We start from the raw sequence: 14,192 nt of genomic DNA, 5'->3' as shown, positions 1-14,192 counted from the left end.
TGGGATTTATAAATTGATACGATAAGGCCTTTGATAAAATAAATTGATACGATAAGGACTTTATATGATTCTATTTCCACTCGTCGGAATCTTTGGTTGGTGATTGTTCTTAGATTCGAGAATCAACTTAGAAAAAGAATATAAATATGAATACTAGTTATTAAAAAAAAAGAACTATATGATAAGACCGTAACAGACGTAGTACGTTTAAGTCAAAAGGTCAAAAAGTCGAATTATATTTCTGGCTCCTTCCACAACTTTTGGGGATTTTCCTCTTCAATTTTTTTGCACCCAAGTAGCTAGTTTTGTTTTTCTAAACCTTTGTTTATAGTTTTCTAAACCTTGTTGGTAAAAAAACTAGTTATTACTTTGAATCCATTTTCTAGACAGATTTTTCTAGTTAGATTGATATGACTTAAAAGAAAAATAATTCTCCCGTTATTATATTAAATCAATTTTTTTCCTTTCTCACAAATACAAACTTTGAAGGAGAAGGAAGCTATAACATGAAACAAATCAGCATATCCTTTGGCATATTCCATATCCTTTGCCCCTTAATCATCTGTAAGCTTTTTCACATTTTCTAAAATGCTTTTCGTACAAAAGCATAAGATAAAAAAAAAAAACAAAAAAACAATAAACGATATTAAGTTTCGTGCTATACTAAAAAAGAAGCCAAAAAAAGGAAAAAATAAAAGTCGAATTGGTGGACTCATTAGTTATTGGTCCACCCTAAAAAAGTTATCAGAAGCGTACACATGCAGAGTTTGGTCCCCGTTCCTAATTTCGTATGACGGACGTACATGCATTCAAAAGATAAAAAGCAGTTCATAAATTTTCTCACCATTTTGTTTATGTTTTAACACTCTCATATGGGGACATCATAGATACAGATCTATCTTTACATACTTACTTAGTTAAGTACATAATGTAATTTGTTAAGTTAAAACTTTGAACAGAGCAAACTCCTGGTCTGGTTTACGACAATAACGTAGTCTTTTACTCTTTTAATTAGTCTATTTTGCTTTTGAAACTCAAAATTTTATCATATTCATATGTCGCAATCATTATTAAAAAAAAAAATAATAATATTCAAAAACTAAGAAACTTACATTTTTATCACCCTTCAACGGATTTTAGTTTTTTTTTTTTTTTTGTTCCTCACAAAAAAATTAAAATAATCAATATTTAAAAATAAAAATTAGAAAAACTTTACAAAATCAATAGATTTATATATGCTACGGTTTCATCAAATCTAAGAGGACCAAGATAGAGAGTATCTATCATAACCTGAATTAAAGAAAAAATCTAACAAAATCTGAATTTAGAACTCCCAATAAAGAGTATACAACTCTTTTAACAAAAGTGTATGGACTATAGAGCATATGTTTCGGCTATAAATAAAAGATACAAACTACACACATCGAATGGACTATATAGAAAGACTCTTTTTATTATTAGGAAAAAATCAAAATAAAGCTATCAAACATTTATCCACCTGTCTCTCTTCCTTCTCTATCCCATCGTCTTCCTCGTGAACGAACCTTCTCGATCTTCTTCTTCTTCTTCTTTTTCCACCTGTTTTTTTTTTTGGGTTTTCTCACGAGCTTCTTCTACTCTGCTACGCCAGCCACTCTCTTTTTCTTTTCTTTTTTTTTTCCCGTAACTTATATAAAAAGTGAATCTTTTTTAAAAAAGTTTCCAGCTTTTTCGGATATAATTTCCTTGATTTGCTCTGATTGTGTCATCCTGGAACATTATTGAGAATCTCTCTACTCTATAAGCAGTTTTATTTCACTAGAGAAGGAAACAGAGAGAGATAGAGAGAGAAGCATCAACGATGGCAGCGAGAAATTTGGAGAAGATGGCTTCGATTGATGCTCAGCTCAGGCTTCTTGCTCCTGGGAAAGTTTCTGAAGACGACAAGCTTGTCGAGTACGATGCTCTTTTGCTCGATCGATTTCTCGATATCCTTCAGGATTTGCATGGCGAGGATGTCCGAGAATTCGTATGTTCCCTTTCTTTCTTTCTCAGAGTGATCATTCTCACTCTTTCTTCTCTGTTGAGAGAACTGTGTTTGTGTTAAAAATTTGAACTTTTAGTTACGTTTAGGGTTAAAACATCAGTAAATTATCAAGTGGGTTTGTTGTATCTGCTTAGTTTATCGGTAAAGTTCAATCCTTTTTAGTGAAATATTGAGTAGTTTTTGCATCAGGATTCTCTGTTTTTGTTAATTAGAGACTTATTTTTGTTTGGCTTCAATGGCTCACTGAGATTTGTTTTATTCAGTTAATGCTTTGGTGTTCTGAATCAGATTATGTTTTTGTTTTTGTGTCAAAAGGTTCAAGAATGCTACGAGGTTGCTGCTGATTACGATGGAAACCGCAATACTGATAAGCTAGAGGAGCTTGGGAATATGCTGACGAGTTTGGATCCAGGGGATTCAATTGTTGTCACTAAAGCATTCTCCAACATGCTTAGCTTAGCTAATCTGGCTGAGGAAGTCCAGATTGCTTACAGGCGTAGGATTAAGAAACTCAAGAAAGGCGATTTCGCTGATGAGGCCTCTGCGACAACTGAATCCGACATTGAAGAGACTCTCAAGAGGCTTTTGCAGCTTAACAAGACTCCTGAAGAGGTTTTTGATGCTCTCAAGAATCAGACTGTTGACTTGGTTTTGACTGCTCATCCGACTCAATCTGTTCGTCGGTCTTTGCTCCAAAAGTTTGGAAGGTTTGTTAAACCTTTGTTTGAGTTCCCACATTTTGTTGATGCCCTGTGTGTGTGTGTGTGTGTGTGACTTTACTGATGATGAGTTTTCATCTCTATGTTTTCAGGATTCGTGATTGTTTGACGCAGTTATATGCAAAGGACATTACTCCTGATGATAAACAAGAACTCGATGAAGCTCTGCAACGAGAGGTACATACACAACTTAAGAACTCAATGAAGCTTCTTTCGCATGAAAATTCTACTAAAAAACTCATGTTTTTGGTTGCACCAGATTCAAGCTGCTTTTCGCACTGATGAAATCCGAAGAACTCCTCCTACACCGCAAGATGAAATGAGAGCGGGTATGAGCTACTTCCACGAGACTATCTGGAAAGGAGTTCCAAAGTTCTTGAGACGTGTTGACACGGCTTTAAAGAACATTGGAATCAACGAGCGTGTTCCTTACAATGCGCCTCTCATTCAATTCTCTTCATGGATGGGCGGAGACCGTGATGGTACACTCTCACTTCTTTCTTCTCTTTAGCCATTTAAAACATGAATTGGTTCTCATTAGTGGAGACATTTTCTGAATCTAGGAAATCCATGAGTAACTCCTGAAGTCACAAGAGATGTATGCTTATTAGCTAGAATGATGGCTGCTAATCTCTACTTCTCCCAGATTGAAGATCTTATGTTTGAGGTAAGGAAAAGTTAAATCACTTTGCTGCTTTTTTTAATTTTCTTGGTTGTAGTCTCCCAGACAGAGATCTTACTTTTGGTTTTTATTTGTGTTTTTTTGCAGATGTCTATGTGGCGTTGCAATGAGGAACTTAGGGTGCGTGCAGAACGTCAAAGGTGTGCGAAGAGGGATGCAAAACACTATATAGGTGTGTTACATTCTATGACAATTTTTATATAAGACTCAACAGTTTGTTATATTTTGCTGGATGTATAATTGGTTTTTGGATGGATGTAGAATTTTGGAAACAAATCCCTGCAAATGAGCCATACCGAGCTATTCTTGGAGATGTGAGGGACAAGCTGTACAACACACGTGAACGTGCACGCCAGTTATTGTCAAGCGGAGTTTCAGACGTTCCCGAAGATGCTGTTTTCACAAGTTTGGATCAGGTGTGTTTTCTTGCTGTTTGCAGATTAACTAGAGATGTTTAAACCAGATAATCCAAAAACTCACATATTTGATTAAACGTTGAAACTGTAAAAAGCAATGGCATAGTTGATTTGATTTAGTAACCAATTTTTCTAAAACCAAAACATGGATTGAACCACCCTAAGATCAACTTGTCTCTTGTTTCCTTCCTATTGATTTCTTTAATATTCTAACCTTTGATTGTTTCTGTTTCTTTCCAAAGTTTTTGGAGCCACTTGAGCTCTGTTACAGGTCGCTCTGTGATTGCGGTGACAGACCTATTGCTGATGGAAGCTTGCTCGATTTCTTGCGCCAAGTCTCAACATTTGGGCTTGCGCTTGTGAAACTTGATATCCGACAAGAATCTGACAGACACACCGATGTCTTGGATGCTATCACAACACACTTGGGTATTGGATCTTACAAAGAATGGTCAGAGGATAAAAGACAGGAATGGCTCTTATCTGAGCTAAGTGGGAAACGCCCTCTCTTTGGACCTGATCTCCCCAGAACTGAAGAGGTCGCAGATGTGTTGGACACTTTCAAAGTCATTTCCGAGCTTCCTTCGGATAGTTTTGGTGCTTATATAATCTCAATGGCCACTACTCCATCGGATGTCCTTGCTGTTGAGCTCTTGCAACGTGAATGCGGGATCACTCATCCTCTGAGAGTTGTCCCGTTGTTCGAGAAGCTAGCGGATTTAGAATCCGCTCCTGCTTCAGTGGCTCGTCTCTTCTCCATAGAATGGTACAGAAACCGGATCAACGGAAAGCAAGAAGTCATGATCGGGTATTCTGACTCGGGTAAAGATGCTGGTCGTTTATCTGCGGCTTGGCAGTTATACAAGACTCAAGAAGAGCTTGTGAAGGTGGCAAAAGAATATGGAGTCAAGCTCACAATGTTCCACGGAAGAGGTGGGACTGTAGGACGAGGAGGTGGACCTACCCATCTTGCTATCTTGTCTCAGCCTCCAGATACCATTCATGGGCAGTTAAGAGTAACAGTTCAAGGTGAAGTTATCGAACAGTCTTTTGGAGAAGAGCACTTATGCTTTAGAACTCTTCAGCGTTTCACGGCTGCTACACTTGAGCACGGAATGCATCCACCGGTTTCCCCTAAGCCAGAGTGGCGTGTCCTTATGGATGAAATGGCTATAATTGCCACTGAAGAATATCGTTCTGTTGTCTTCAAGGAGCCCCGTTTTGTTGAGTACTTCCGTCTGGTAAGCTTTAAACCAAAACAAATACGCCTCTCATAAACAAATTGTAGTTAAAGAAAGTCTTAACTTCTTGTTTGGGTTTGTGTTATAGGCGACACCGGAGCTCGAATATGGAAGAATGAACATAGGAAGCCGACCATCTAAACGTAAACCGAGCGGAGGAATCGAGTCACTGCGTGCAATCCCGTGGATCTTTGCATGGACTCAGACAAGGTTTCACTTACCCGTGTGGCTAGGTTTTGGAGGGGCATTCAAACGTGTGATCCAGAAAGACAATAAGAATCTCAACATGCTCAAAGAGATGTACAACCAATGGCCTTTCTTCCGTGTCACAATTGATCTAGTCGAAATGGTTTTCGCCAAAGGAGATCCAGGAATCGCAGCTCTGTACGACCGCCTCCTCGTCTCTGAAGAACTTCAGCCATTCGGTGAACAACTCCGAGTTAACTACCAAGAGACCAGACGCCTCCTACTCCAGGTATAAAGTCTCTATAACTTGTAGGTGATCCTTGCTTTAAGTCTATTTTAGCACTTAAACTAACCCGGACGCTTTCTTACCTTGCCAGGTCGCAGGTCACAAAGACATTCTAGAAGGTGACCCTTACTTAAGGCAAAGGCTGCAGCTACGTGACCCATACATCACGACACTGAACGTGTGCCAAGCCTACACACTGAAGCAGATCCGTGACCCAAGCTTCCACGTCAAAGTCAGGCCGCATCTTTCTAAGGAATACATGGAGTCTAGTCCAGCAGCTGAGCTTGTGAAGCTCAATCCAAAGAGCGAATACGCACCAGGACTTGAAGACACCGTTATCCTCACCATGAAGGGTATCGCTGCCGGTATGCAAAACACCGGTTAAGCAAGTTTAAACCGTCTTTGTACCATTCCTTAAAATCTATCCTATGTAACGTAATATGTTTATCCTCCTATCATGTGATGAAATCTCTGACTCCCTCGTCTGTGTACGCTTGCTTTTAAATGAGTATATGATAATTTCTTAAGTTTTCATGTCGTTCAATTATTATATCTATGAAATATATATATTTGTGAAATAATGAAAAAAAAAATAGCAAACAATTTATAAGAAAAGATACAAAATTCAAAACAATAGAGTATTTGGTTGATTAATATATAGTGTAAAAACTAGATGACCAAAAATATCATAATGAATTATTATTAAAAAAAAAAAAGACAAGATAGGTATTTTCTTATTTTTTTTATAAGATGAAATTTTGTTTTCCTATTGTAGTAGATAGGGATGAAATATAGAAGATTTAATCCAGTTATATGAATTGAGAAATAAATAAATATCATGAGAAGATAAAGTACAAATAAAATGAGTGGACTGGTGGATATGACATGTCATGATATAGTTGGGTAATGGATCCCACGAGGAATAATATAAATGAATAAAATCACTTACAGACACTGACCTTTTTGAGTTTTGTTATTAATTACCCCGTTAAACCCGCATTAATTACGCTTGTGTCCCCACGTCTCTCTCTCTCTCTCTGTGTTTCTTTCTTTGGTTCTGGAGGAAAAGTTAAAAAAAAAAAAACAAAACACACACAAAGAACAGCGATCGTCGACAGACTAGGGATCCAGTCGGACAAAAAAGACATAAGCTTTTCGAATTTGAAATCTTGAGTAATCTCGGCCATGGCTTCTGGTAAAGAGCGTGACACTTTCGTCTACCTCGCTAAGCTCTCTGAGCAAGCTGAGCGCTATGAAGGTAAAAAAAAAAAGAATCTTCTTATCTCCTTTTCGAATTGGTTCTATCTATGTGTGGTTGTCAGGTCTAATTCTGCTACCTTGTTTCTCTGTTTGGTTTTTTATCAAAAGGGTTTTAATCGTTTGGTTTGATTGGGATTTTTTTTTGTCGATTTTCGAAATCAAAAGTCTCGATTTTTTTATTTATTTATTGTAAAATGTGGATTCTTTTATACAGAGATGGTGGAATCAATGAAGAATGTTGCGAAATTGAACGTTGATCTGACGGTGGAAGAGAGGAACTTGCTCTCTGTGGGATACAAGAACGTGATTGGTTCAAGGAGAGCTTCCTGGAGGATCTTCTCGTCGATTGAACAGAAGGAAGCTGTGAAAGGGAATGATGTTAACGTAAAGAGGATCAAAGATTATATGGAGAAGGTTGAGTTAGAGCTTGCAGACATATGCATTGATATTATGTCTGTCTTAGATGAGCATCTCATTCCATCGGCTTCTGAGGGTGAATCAACTGTCTTCTTCAACAAGATGTAAGCTCTCTATATTGCTCTTTTTACAAACAATTTAGGTTTTTAAGTTATGTGTCTGAAGTTTTTTTATTTTGTTATTGGTTTGTTTTTTTTTGCAGGAAAGGTGATTATTACCGCTATCTTGCTGAGTTCAAATCAGGGAATGAGAGGAAAGAGGCTGCTGATCAGTCTTTGAAAGCCTATGAGGTGATCTACTTGTGCTCTATAGTGTTATTGATTACTTGATATTCTCCGTTTTTCGTTGCTTTTAGTTTTTGATTTGTTTGTTTCCTCTATAGATTGCTACTACTGCTGCTGAGGCTAAGCTCCCTCCAACACATCCTATCAGATTGGGTTTGGCTTTGAATTTCTCTGTCTTCTACTACGAGATCATGAACGCACCTGAAAGGTTTAGAGATTGTGTTTATTATATACTAAGAAAAGTAAAGACTCATTGTTTTGGATATTTGAGATTGTTATTTTCTTCTCTTCTCTTCAGGGCATGTCACCTTGCTAAGCAGGCGTTCGATGATGCTATCTCAGAGCTTGACACTCTGAACGAGGAATCATACAAAGACAGCACCTTAATAATGCAACTCCTTAGGGACAATCTGACCTTGTGGACTTCTGACATCCCAGAAGAAGGAGGTAATACTCATTCTGAACCTAACCAATCTCTTATTTTATGATGTTAATTTTTTGGCTTTTTCTTCCCATTCTGGATGTATCTAGTCATTACTCAAATGTGGTGTTTTGTTTTGCTTGGAAACCAATGTATCTATAAGACATTTTAAGCATTTCCAGAAGATGATTCCCTATCTCATAATGGTTCATATTTTTGCTGCGGATTTTAAATGTTTATTTTGCCTATATATGCAGCAGATGATGCCCATAAGACGAACGGTTCTGCCAAAGCCGGTGCAGGTGGAGATATAGCAGAGGTAAAGTAGAAGGGATTCCTATCCTTGAAGTGAAATCAAATTAGTCAAATCTGACACAAGATCTCTTTGCTCTTGATGCAGTGATCTGATATGTGTGCACCCATAATAGCGGCAGCCATGGTCATTATGTATCAAGAACAACTAAATGCGCCGTGAATAATAGCGAAACGTAGGGTTCCTCTGTTTCCTGTATCATTAATGTCTATGTTACTTGTACGATGGTTTAGTCCCAAATCTCTCTGGTTTGAATGTATTGCATCATTTGATGCCTGACTCACGACACTGCGTATTTGTAATTTATTTTTCAGTACTGTCTTCTTACTATATGTCCATATTATGGATCCAGTCTTTATATATCCCTTCATGTCTGAATTGGTAAGACAGAAGCTGTTTGGTTTTCAAGTACACACTCTTTCCATCTCCACTTCCCAACTCTGTTTCATTGGTGTGTTTGATTGAACCAACCACACCAATGAGAGAAATAGCATTCACAAGTTAAGTGAGGTGGAAATAGACAATGAAGCTTGCATTTCTTGAATCCTTCTGAACATTTACTCATATGTAATATAGCCAAAGCAAGTAGAGTCGAACTCCAAAAACAAAAAGAAAAAAAAGAATTAGAATCAAAACTAGAAGAAAGAATGAATAGTTTGTTGAATTTGATAGAATAGCTCTTTCCCCATCTTTCACAAAGATTGCTTTCTGAGTCTTTAAATAGGCTCTTCTGATCATCGAATCATAGGGAAGCAGAGAACTGATGATAGGGCTTTCTCATTCATAAGAGAAAATGCTTTATAGAGTCCTCTAGAAACTGGTGGCTCGGACAAACCATCTCCTTCACTTTATCTCCATTCTTGTACATCTTAAATGTCGGAACTTTCCTGATACTCTCTGCTTTCGCCAACACCATGCTCTCCTCTACATCCACCTAATAACATTTCATTTCCTCGATTAGAACAGTGAGGAGAAACATAGGTTATATATACAAGTGTAGCGTATTTGGAATCTGTTCTTTACCTTAAAGAAATGTACTAATGGATACCGGAGACATAAAGTGTTGATGAAGGGAGAGATTTCTTCGCATTGTCGGTTTGATGATGATTTGAAATGAAACACAGAGACACCTGAACAAAAATGTTTCCATCCACTTGAGCAAGACATATGAAATCTCAACCTTTCAGAGACATTTGGTATGTTTTAAACCTACCGGGAAGTGATACAGAGCTCTTGAACTTATCCAAAGTCGAAACCGCTTCAACTTCGTTGTTGAATCCTAAGCTTTTAGACTCTTGGCTTCTGTTCATTAGCACAGTTTTCGCTCTCTCTAAAGACTCTGCAACTTCGCTGTCTCCCGGAAGTTCCCTTCTCAAGAACTCATAATCTCTAACCGCATCCTCCCACCGACCAAGCTATATATTTCAACAAGCTATATGTCATTCAAATAAACTACCAAAATTCGGTTAATTAGCTGATTACACTGAGTTCTAGTCTCTCACCTTTCCATATGAAGCCGCTCTTCTTAGAAGTGCCTTAATGTAACTAGGCTGGATTTTGAGCGCATGGTTACAATCTTCAACAGATTTCTCCCACAAACCGAGTTTATACCAACACGCTGCTCTGTTGCAGTACAAAACCGAGTTGGAGCCATCATGCTTCAGACCGTCTCCATAAGCTACACTCGCTTCCGAGAATCTCCCCGTACTGAAAAGCTCATTACCACAAGTACGTGCCCTCACAACCATCTTCACATTGTTTAAAACCGACGTTACCTCGGGATTGGTCTGGTCGATCATTACAGCTCTCTCTGCCTTTACAACCGCATTCTCAAATCTGCAACAAACCTATCATCTTTACTCGCTCACCGGCCGAAATAATCAAACACGCAACTAACAAAAAAACTTGTCCGAGTTTCGAAAGCTCACCTTCCTAATGCCATATCAACTTGAGCTTGGATACAGAGCACATAAGCTTCAGCTACCATACCAAAGAGTTTAGCTTGCAGTTGAGATTGGTAATGATGACGATCGAGTCTTGGAACGCAAGATATACAAAAATCTGAATCCTCTATTTGGTTAAGACGCAAAAAGGCTTCTGCTTTACAAGCTACAAGCTGTGCCAAACCAATCAAAAATATCACCATTAGTTACAAAGCAAATACAACAAAAACGCCTTATCTTATGGCAATGAAGTCTCTCTCTCTCTCTCTCTCACCTGAGGAGACGAATCAGCGCCGTTTGCAATGGCTGCATCTGTTTCCTTAATAGCGGTGTTCCAATCTCCAATCTTTCGAGCCTCCGAGCATCGCCGGAGATGCTTCTCAAGCGTCTGTAGCCGTTGGAGATCAGCTTGATCCGGACATTGACCGGGAAAACAAATATGACGTCTTGCATTCTCAGCTTCTCCCAATCTAAAAGCAAACAATTCAATTCTCAGTCTTTAAAAACTCAAAACACACAGCGCAGCCATTACAAAAGTCTCAAGATTACCTGAGATAAAGAGAAGCGAGTCTTTGGTGAGCTCTAGAGTAAGAAGGATCAAGCCTAACAGCTTCAAGACATTCTTTAACGGCTTCTCCTAACCGTCTTAACGCCGTTAAAGCCGCCGCACGGTTGCTTCTATAAGCAGCATTTTCCGGTGAAATCGAAATAGCTCTATCGTAAAGCGATAGAGCTTCAGAGAACTTGCCTCTCCTATACATATCATTCCCCAATCTCTTCAACTCCTCCGGGTTGTCGCCGTTGTTCCCCGCCGCCTTTCCTCCTCCTCCTCCTCCGCCTCCGCTTCCGCTGCGTACAACGTTTCCGTGTCCGTAATTTCCAGTTCCTGTACAGAGAGTCTCAGTCCTGGTTGAGGTCCGGCTCGACATTCCGGTTTTCAAGATCCGACCCGACGGACAGATGTTTCCGGCAGGTAAAACGCTGGGACTCGACGAAACTGCCGACGTAGCGCCACTACCACCTCCCTGAGGCGAGGTGTGACTCGTAGTAGTAGCTGATGTAAAGTAGCTAGAGCCAGAGAAGATCAACGGCGTACCGGTGGAAGAAGATCTTCGATGACCCGGTTTAAGATTCCGGGTTGTGGTGGTCGTCGGCGTTGTTCCGGATCCGGGGCTAGAAATCTCGCCGGAGTGACTCTCGAAACGCTTGGCCATCACCGACGGTTTGGCAGAAGCAGCAGAGCCCGAAGAGGAGCCAGAGCTGCTAGTAGGAGTAGCAGCGGCAGAAGACGAAGAAGAAGAAGCAGAGCCACGTGGCATTAAGGAAGAGACAGGAGAACCCAGATCGAGTTCTCTGAAGTCAGGTTTGTTGACGACGTCATCATCGTGTCTCTTTAAATCACGGAATCTACCAGTAATTGAATCTATAGCAGGTTCTAAAGAAAGCCTTCTAGAATGAGACATCACTCTTTAATGGCTTTCTTCTTCTCAGAAAGCACCGGACCACAACGCCGGACGACTGAAGAAACAAGCACTGAGAGAGTCCAGAGAGAAGAGAGAGAGAAGAAAAATAAATAAAGTAGAAGACAGATCAAATAATAAGGAATTCTCAGAGATTAATCTTGATTAATTAATAAAAAGATTACGAAAATTTTATTTACACTGTGATTATGACATTGATCTTCTTCTTTGTTCATCTCACGAGTCTCTCTCTCTCTCTTCACGGCTACTTGTCGTTGATGACTTTTTTTTTTTTTTTTTTTTNCAAACTCGTTGATGACATTTATTCGGTGATTTTTATCTAATTTTATATTATAACTTACATAGTCTAGAATAGTTGACTTTTTTTTTTGGGGTTAAATCACAGTATTCGAAAACTAATTTTATATTATAACTTAATGTTCACAATACTATAAATTAGAACATTTTAACACTTTGCTAACTACATATATTTTCATATTGTTGCTAACTAATTGCTGTAAAAGAAAAGGAAACGAATTATGATAATACATTGCATCTAATCTAGGGGTTAAGTGTCAGCGACTAAGCGTAAAAACTCTGGAATGTGTAATTAGTATTTAAATAGATGCTTTCTGACGTGCAGTTAGGGATAATATGGTTTTAATTATTTTATTTTTGCTCAAAATGTCAAGGCACGCAGATACAAGCACGTTCACTCTCATGTTCCCAAAATGTTACTCTATCAGATATCAGATTTTTTTTAATTCAATTTACAGGCTACTACTACTAAACACTAGCCATAAGCAAAGGTTTCATATTAGAATTTTATTTAAAAAAAAACTTGCTAGGATATTTAATGCACCACAGACATGTTACTATTTTATCTTTATTACATTTTTGTTGCATTGTAGGCTTTGTTTGTAGTATATGTTTTTTTTGTTTCATTTATCAAACCCACTTTCAGGGGTCGTTGTAAAGAAGTCCCGCATTAAATTGGCCGACTCAATTGATTATATAGTAATCAGACATTAGTATTTTTTAACTTTTTTTTGGTGAGAACATTAGTATTTTTAACTAGCAGTTTTTAAAAAAAATTATAAACAAAAAAAATCCTAACAAGAATTAACATTCTAGAAAGTAGATCTATTGATTATTTCAATAAAATAGAATATTTTAAAAAAAAAATCATGAATTAAAAAAAATATGTCAAAGATCACTGACTTTTGGAGCTTTGGTTAAACTAATTTGACCAACTTTTATATGAGAAGAAATAATTAGTTTTGCCAGAAAATGCCACGTAGAGAATTCAATCCTTCGTACTCAGAGACAGCGAAGATTGAGGGTAAGATCGTCTTTTTAGCATCTATGTATTTATCAAGCCAGCCAAACTTTTGTTTAAGCCACCATATTTATTTTGCCAAAAAAAACAAAAAAAAACCACCATATTTATTGTACTGTTATAAGCATATAAAGTAATTTTTTTAAATGCGAATAGCCTATTTAATACTCCATAATCCATATACATGAAATAAATGAATAGTTAGTAATTACAATAGATACGAGAGGGAACGAAAAAAAACAAATGAAGTTCAATATCTAATGCAGAGCTGGCAATTGTTTACGGGTGTCCTTTTGATAAGGCTGTCTCATAATTCTTTTTTTTTTTCATAAAATTTCAGATGGTATTGATTTTTTAGGATTTCGCTTACATAGATAGTTTAGTAAGATGCCAACAACAACATCAGAACTCGGGAGAACAAACCCGGGTGAAACATAATTGGAACTTCAGAGAGTGATTCCTAGCCAGGCATGTGTTGCGAATCCTTCTATCAAGCTTTGGGAAAAGAGCTTCGACTGGTGTTCGTATGCCAGTGAAGATTCGAGCGTTCCTTTCCTGCCAAAGAGTGTACACCACCGCCTGAGCAGCAAGTAGTTTTAAGTATAACCAGTTTTGGGTCATTATTGGCGGATCTAAGCGAGATGAGGAAAGAATCCCAAGTAGTGAATCCCATAAATGGGAGCTGAAGCTTACGAAGACACCATCTCCATAAGTCATAGGAGTAGGGATAGCGAAGGAATAGATGATCCCTAGTTTCAAAGTAAATCTCACAGAGGAAGCAAGTATCATCTTCTATTGTTCCCCAGTTTCTGAGTCTTGACAATATAGGAAGCCGATCTAGACAGCAGAGCCACATAATGAAAGAGTGCTTAGGTATCGAGCCTGAGAACCAAACTTGCTTGTACCAGGGCACCGCTGGGGTTGGAGGCTTGAGCATCTCCCAAGTGTTAGCAAAGCTAAAACGAGGAAGCGGATCTCCGTTCGGTCTAGCCCACTTATAAGTGTCTTTTGTTCCCTCTGAGATTTGTGTGTCAGCTAGGTGGATAAAGAGTTGTTCGGTATTGTCACTGCAGGCTCCTCTAAACCGCCATCCTTCCCCTGTATGAGCCATCGCCACTGTGGAATCTAGCGGTAAACCAAGTCGCTGGTGACCATCTTTTCCCAGGTAAGTAATCAAATCTCCAAACAGAGTCCAGATA

At 38.4% G+C, this 14,192-nt stretch overlaps 2 protein-coding genes and 1 pseudogene across 3 annotated transcripts; 2 read left to right on the top strand and 1 right to left on the bottom strand.

Moving 5' to 3' along the window:
* On the top strand, window positions 1,431-6,086 carry LOC104782769 (annotated as a pseudogene).
* LOC104782768 (14-3-3-like protein GF14 mu) lies at window positions 6,557-8,613 on the top strand. 2 transcript variants are annotated; one of them, XM_010507789.2, is made up of 7 exons: window positions 6,557-6,814; window positions 7,031-7,337; window positions 7,436-7,523; window positions 7,616-7,725; window positions 7,816-7,964; window positions 8,199-8,257; window positions 8,339-8,613. In XM_010507789.2, the coding sequence occupies exons 1-7, from the start codon at window positions 6,742-6,744 to the stop codon at window positions 8,339-8,341; spliced, it is 789 nt and encodes a 262-aa protein (XP_010506091.1). In that variant the 5' UTR covers window positions 6,557-6,741; the 3' UTR covers window positions 8,342-8,613. The 2 variants fall into 2 exon arrangements, with proteins under 2 accessions (XP_010506091.1, XP_010506090.1); XM_010507788.2 differs by having other exon boundaries at window positions 8,196-8,257.
* Window positions 8,758-11,802, bottom strand: LOC104782767 (inactive TPR repeat-containing thioredoxin TTL3). Its single transcript, XM_010507787.2, has 7 exons — window positions 10,744-11,802; window positions 10,469-10,664; window positions 10,180-10,367; window positions 9,754-10,087; window positions 9,465-9,666; window positions 9,275-9,381; window positions 8,758-9,185 (listed from the first exon to the last, which is right to left on the bottom strand). The coding sequence occupies exons 1-7, from the start codon at window positions 11,655-11,657 to the stop codon at window positions 9,033-9,035; spliced, it is 2,094 nt and encodes a 697-aa protein (XP_010506089.1). The 5' UTR covers window positions 11,658-11,802; the 3' UTR covers window positions 8,758-9,032.

This window comes from Camelina sativa, chromosome 4 (assembly GCF_000633955.1).
Source record: "Camelina sativa cultivar DH55 chromosome 4, Cs, whole genome shotgun sequence".
Taxonomy (NCBI): domain Eukaryota; kingdom Viridiplantae; phylum Streptophyta; class Magnoliopsida; order Brassicales; family Brassicaceae; genus Camelina; species Camelina sativa.
The sequence above is the reverse complement of the archived record's forward strand: the minus strand, read 5'-3'. Positions and strand labels throughout refer to the sequence as shown.

Coding starts and splice junctions, on each gene's coding strand:
- LOC104782768 (XM_010507788.2), top strand. CDS start 6,742: ATGGCTTCTGGTAAAGAGCGTGACACTTTCGTCTACCTCGCTAAGCTC. Junction 6,815..7,030: donor GCAAGCTGAGCGCTATGAAG/GTAAAAAAAAAA, acceptor TCTTTTATACAG/AGATGGTGGAATCAATGAAG. Junction 7,726..7,815: donor ATCATGAACGCACCTGAAAG/GTTTAGAGATTG, acceptor TCTTCTCTTCAG/GGCATGTCACCTTGCTAAGC.
- LOC104782767 (XM_010507787.2), bottom strand. CDS start 11,657: ATGTCTCATTCTAGAAGGCTTTCTTTAGAACCTGCTATAGATTCAATT. Junction 10,665..10,743: donor CTCGCTTCTCTTTATCTCAG/GTAATCTTGAGA, acceptor GTTTGCTTTTAG/ATTGGGAGAAGCTGAGAATG. Junction 9,186..9,274: donor CATTAGTACATTTCTTTAAG/GTAAAGAACAGA, acceptor AAATGTTATTAG/GTGGATGTAGAGGAGAGCAT.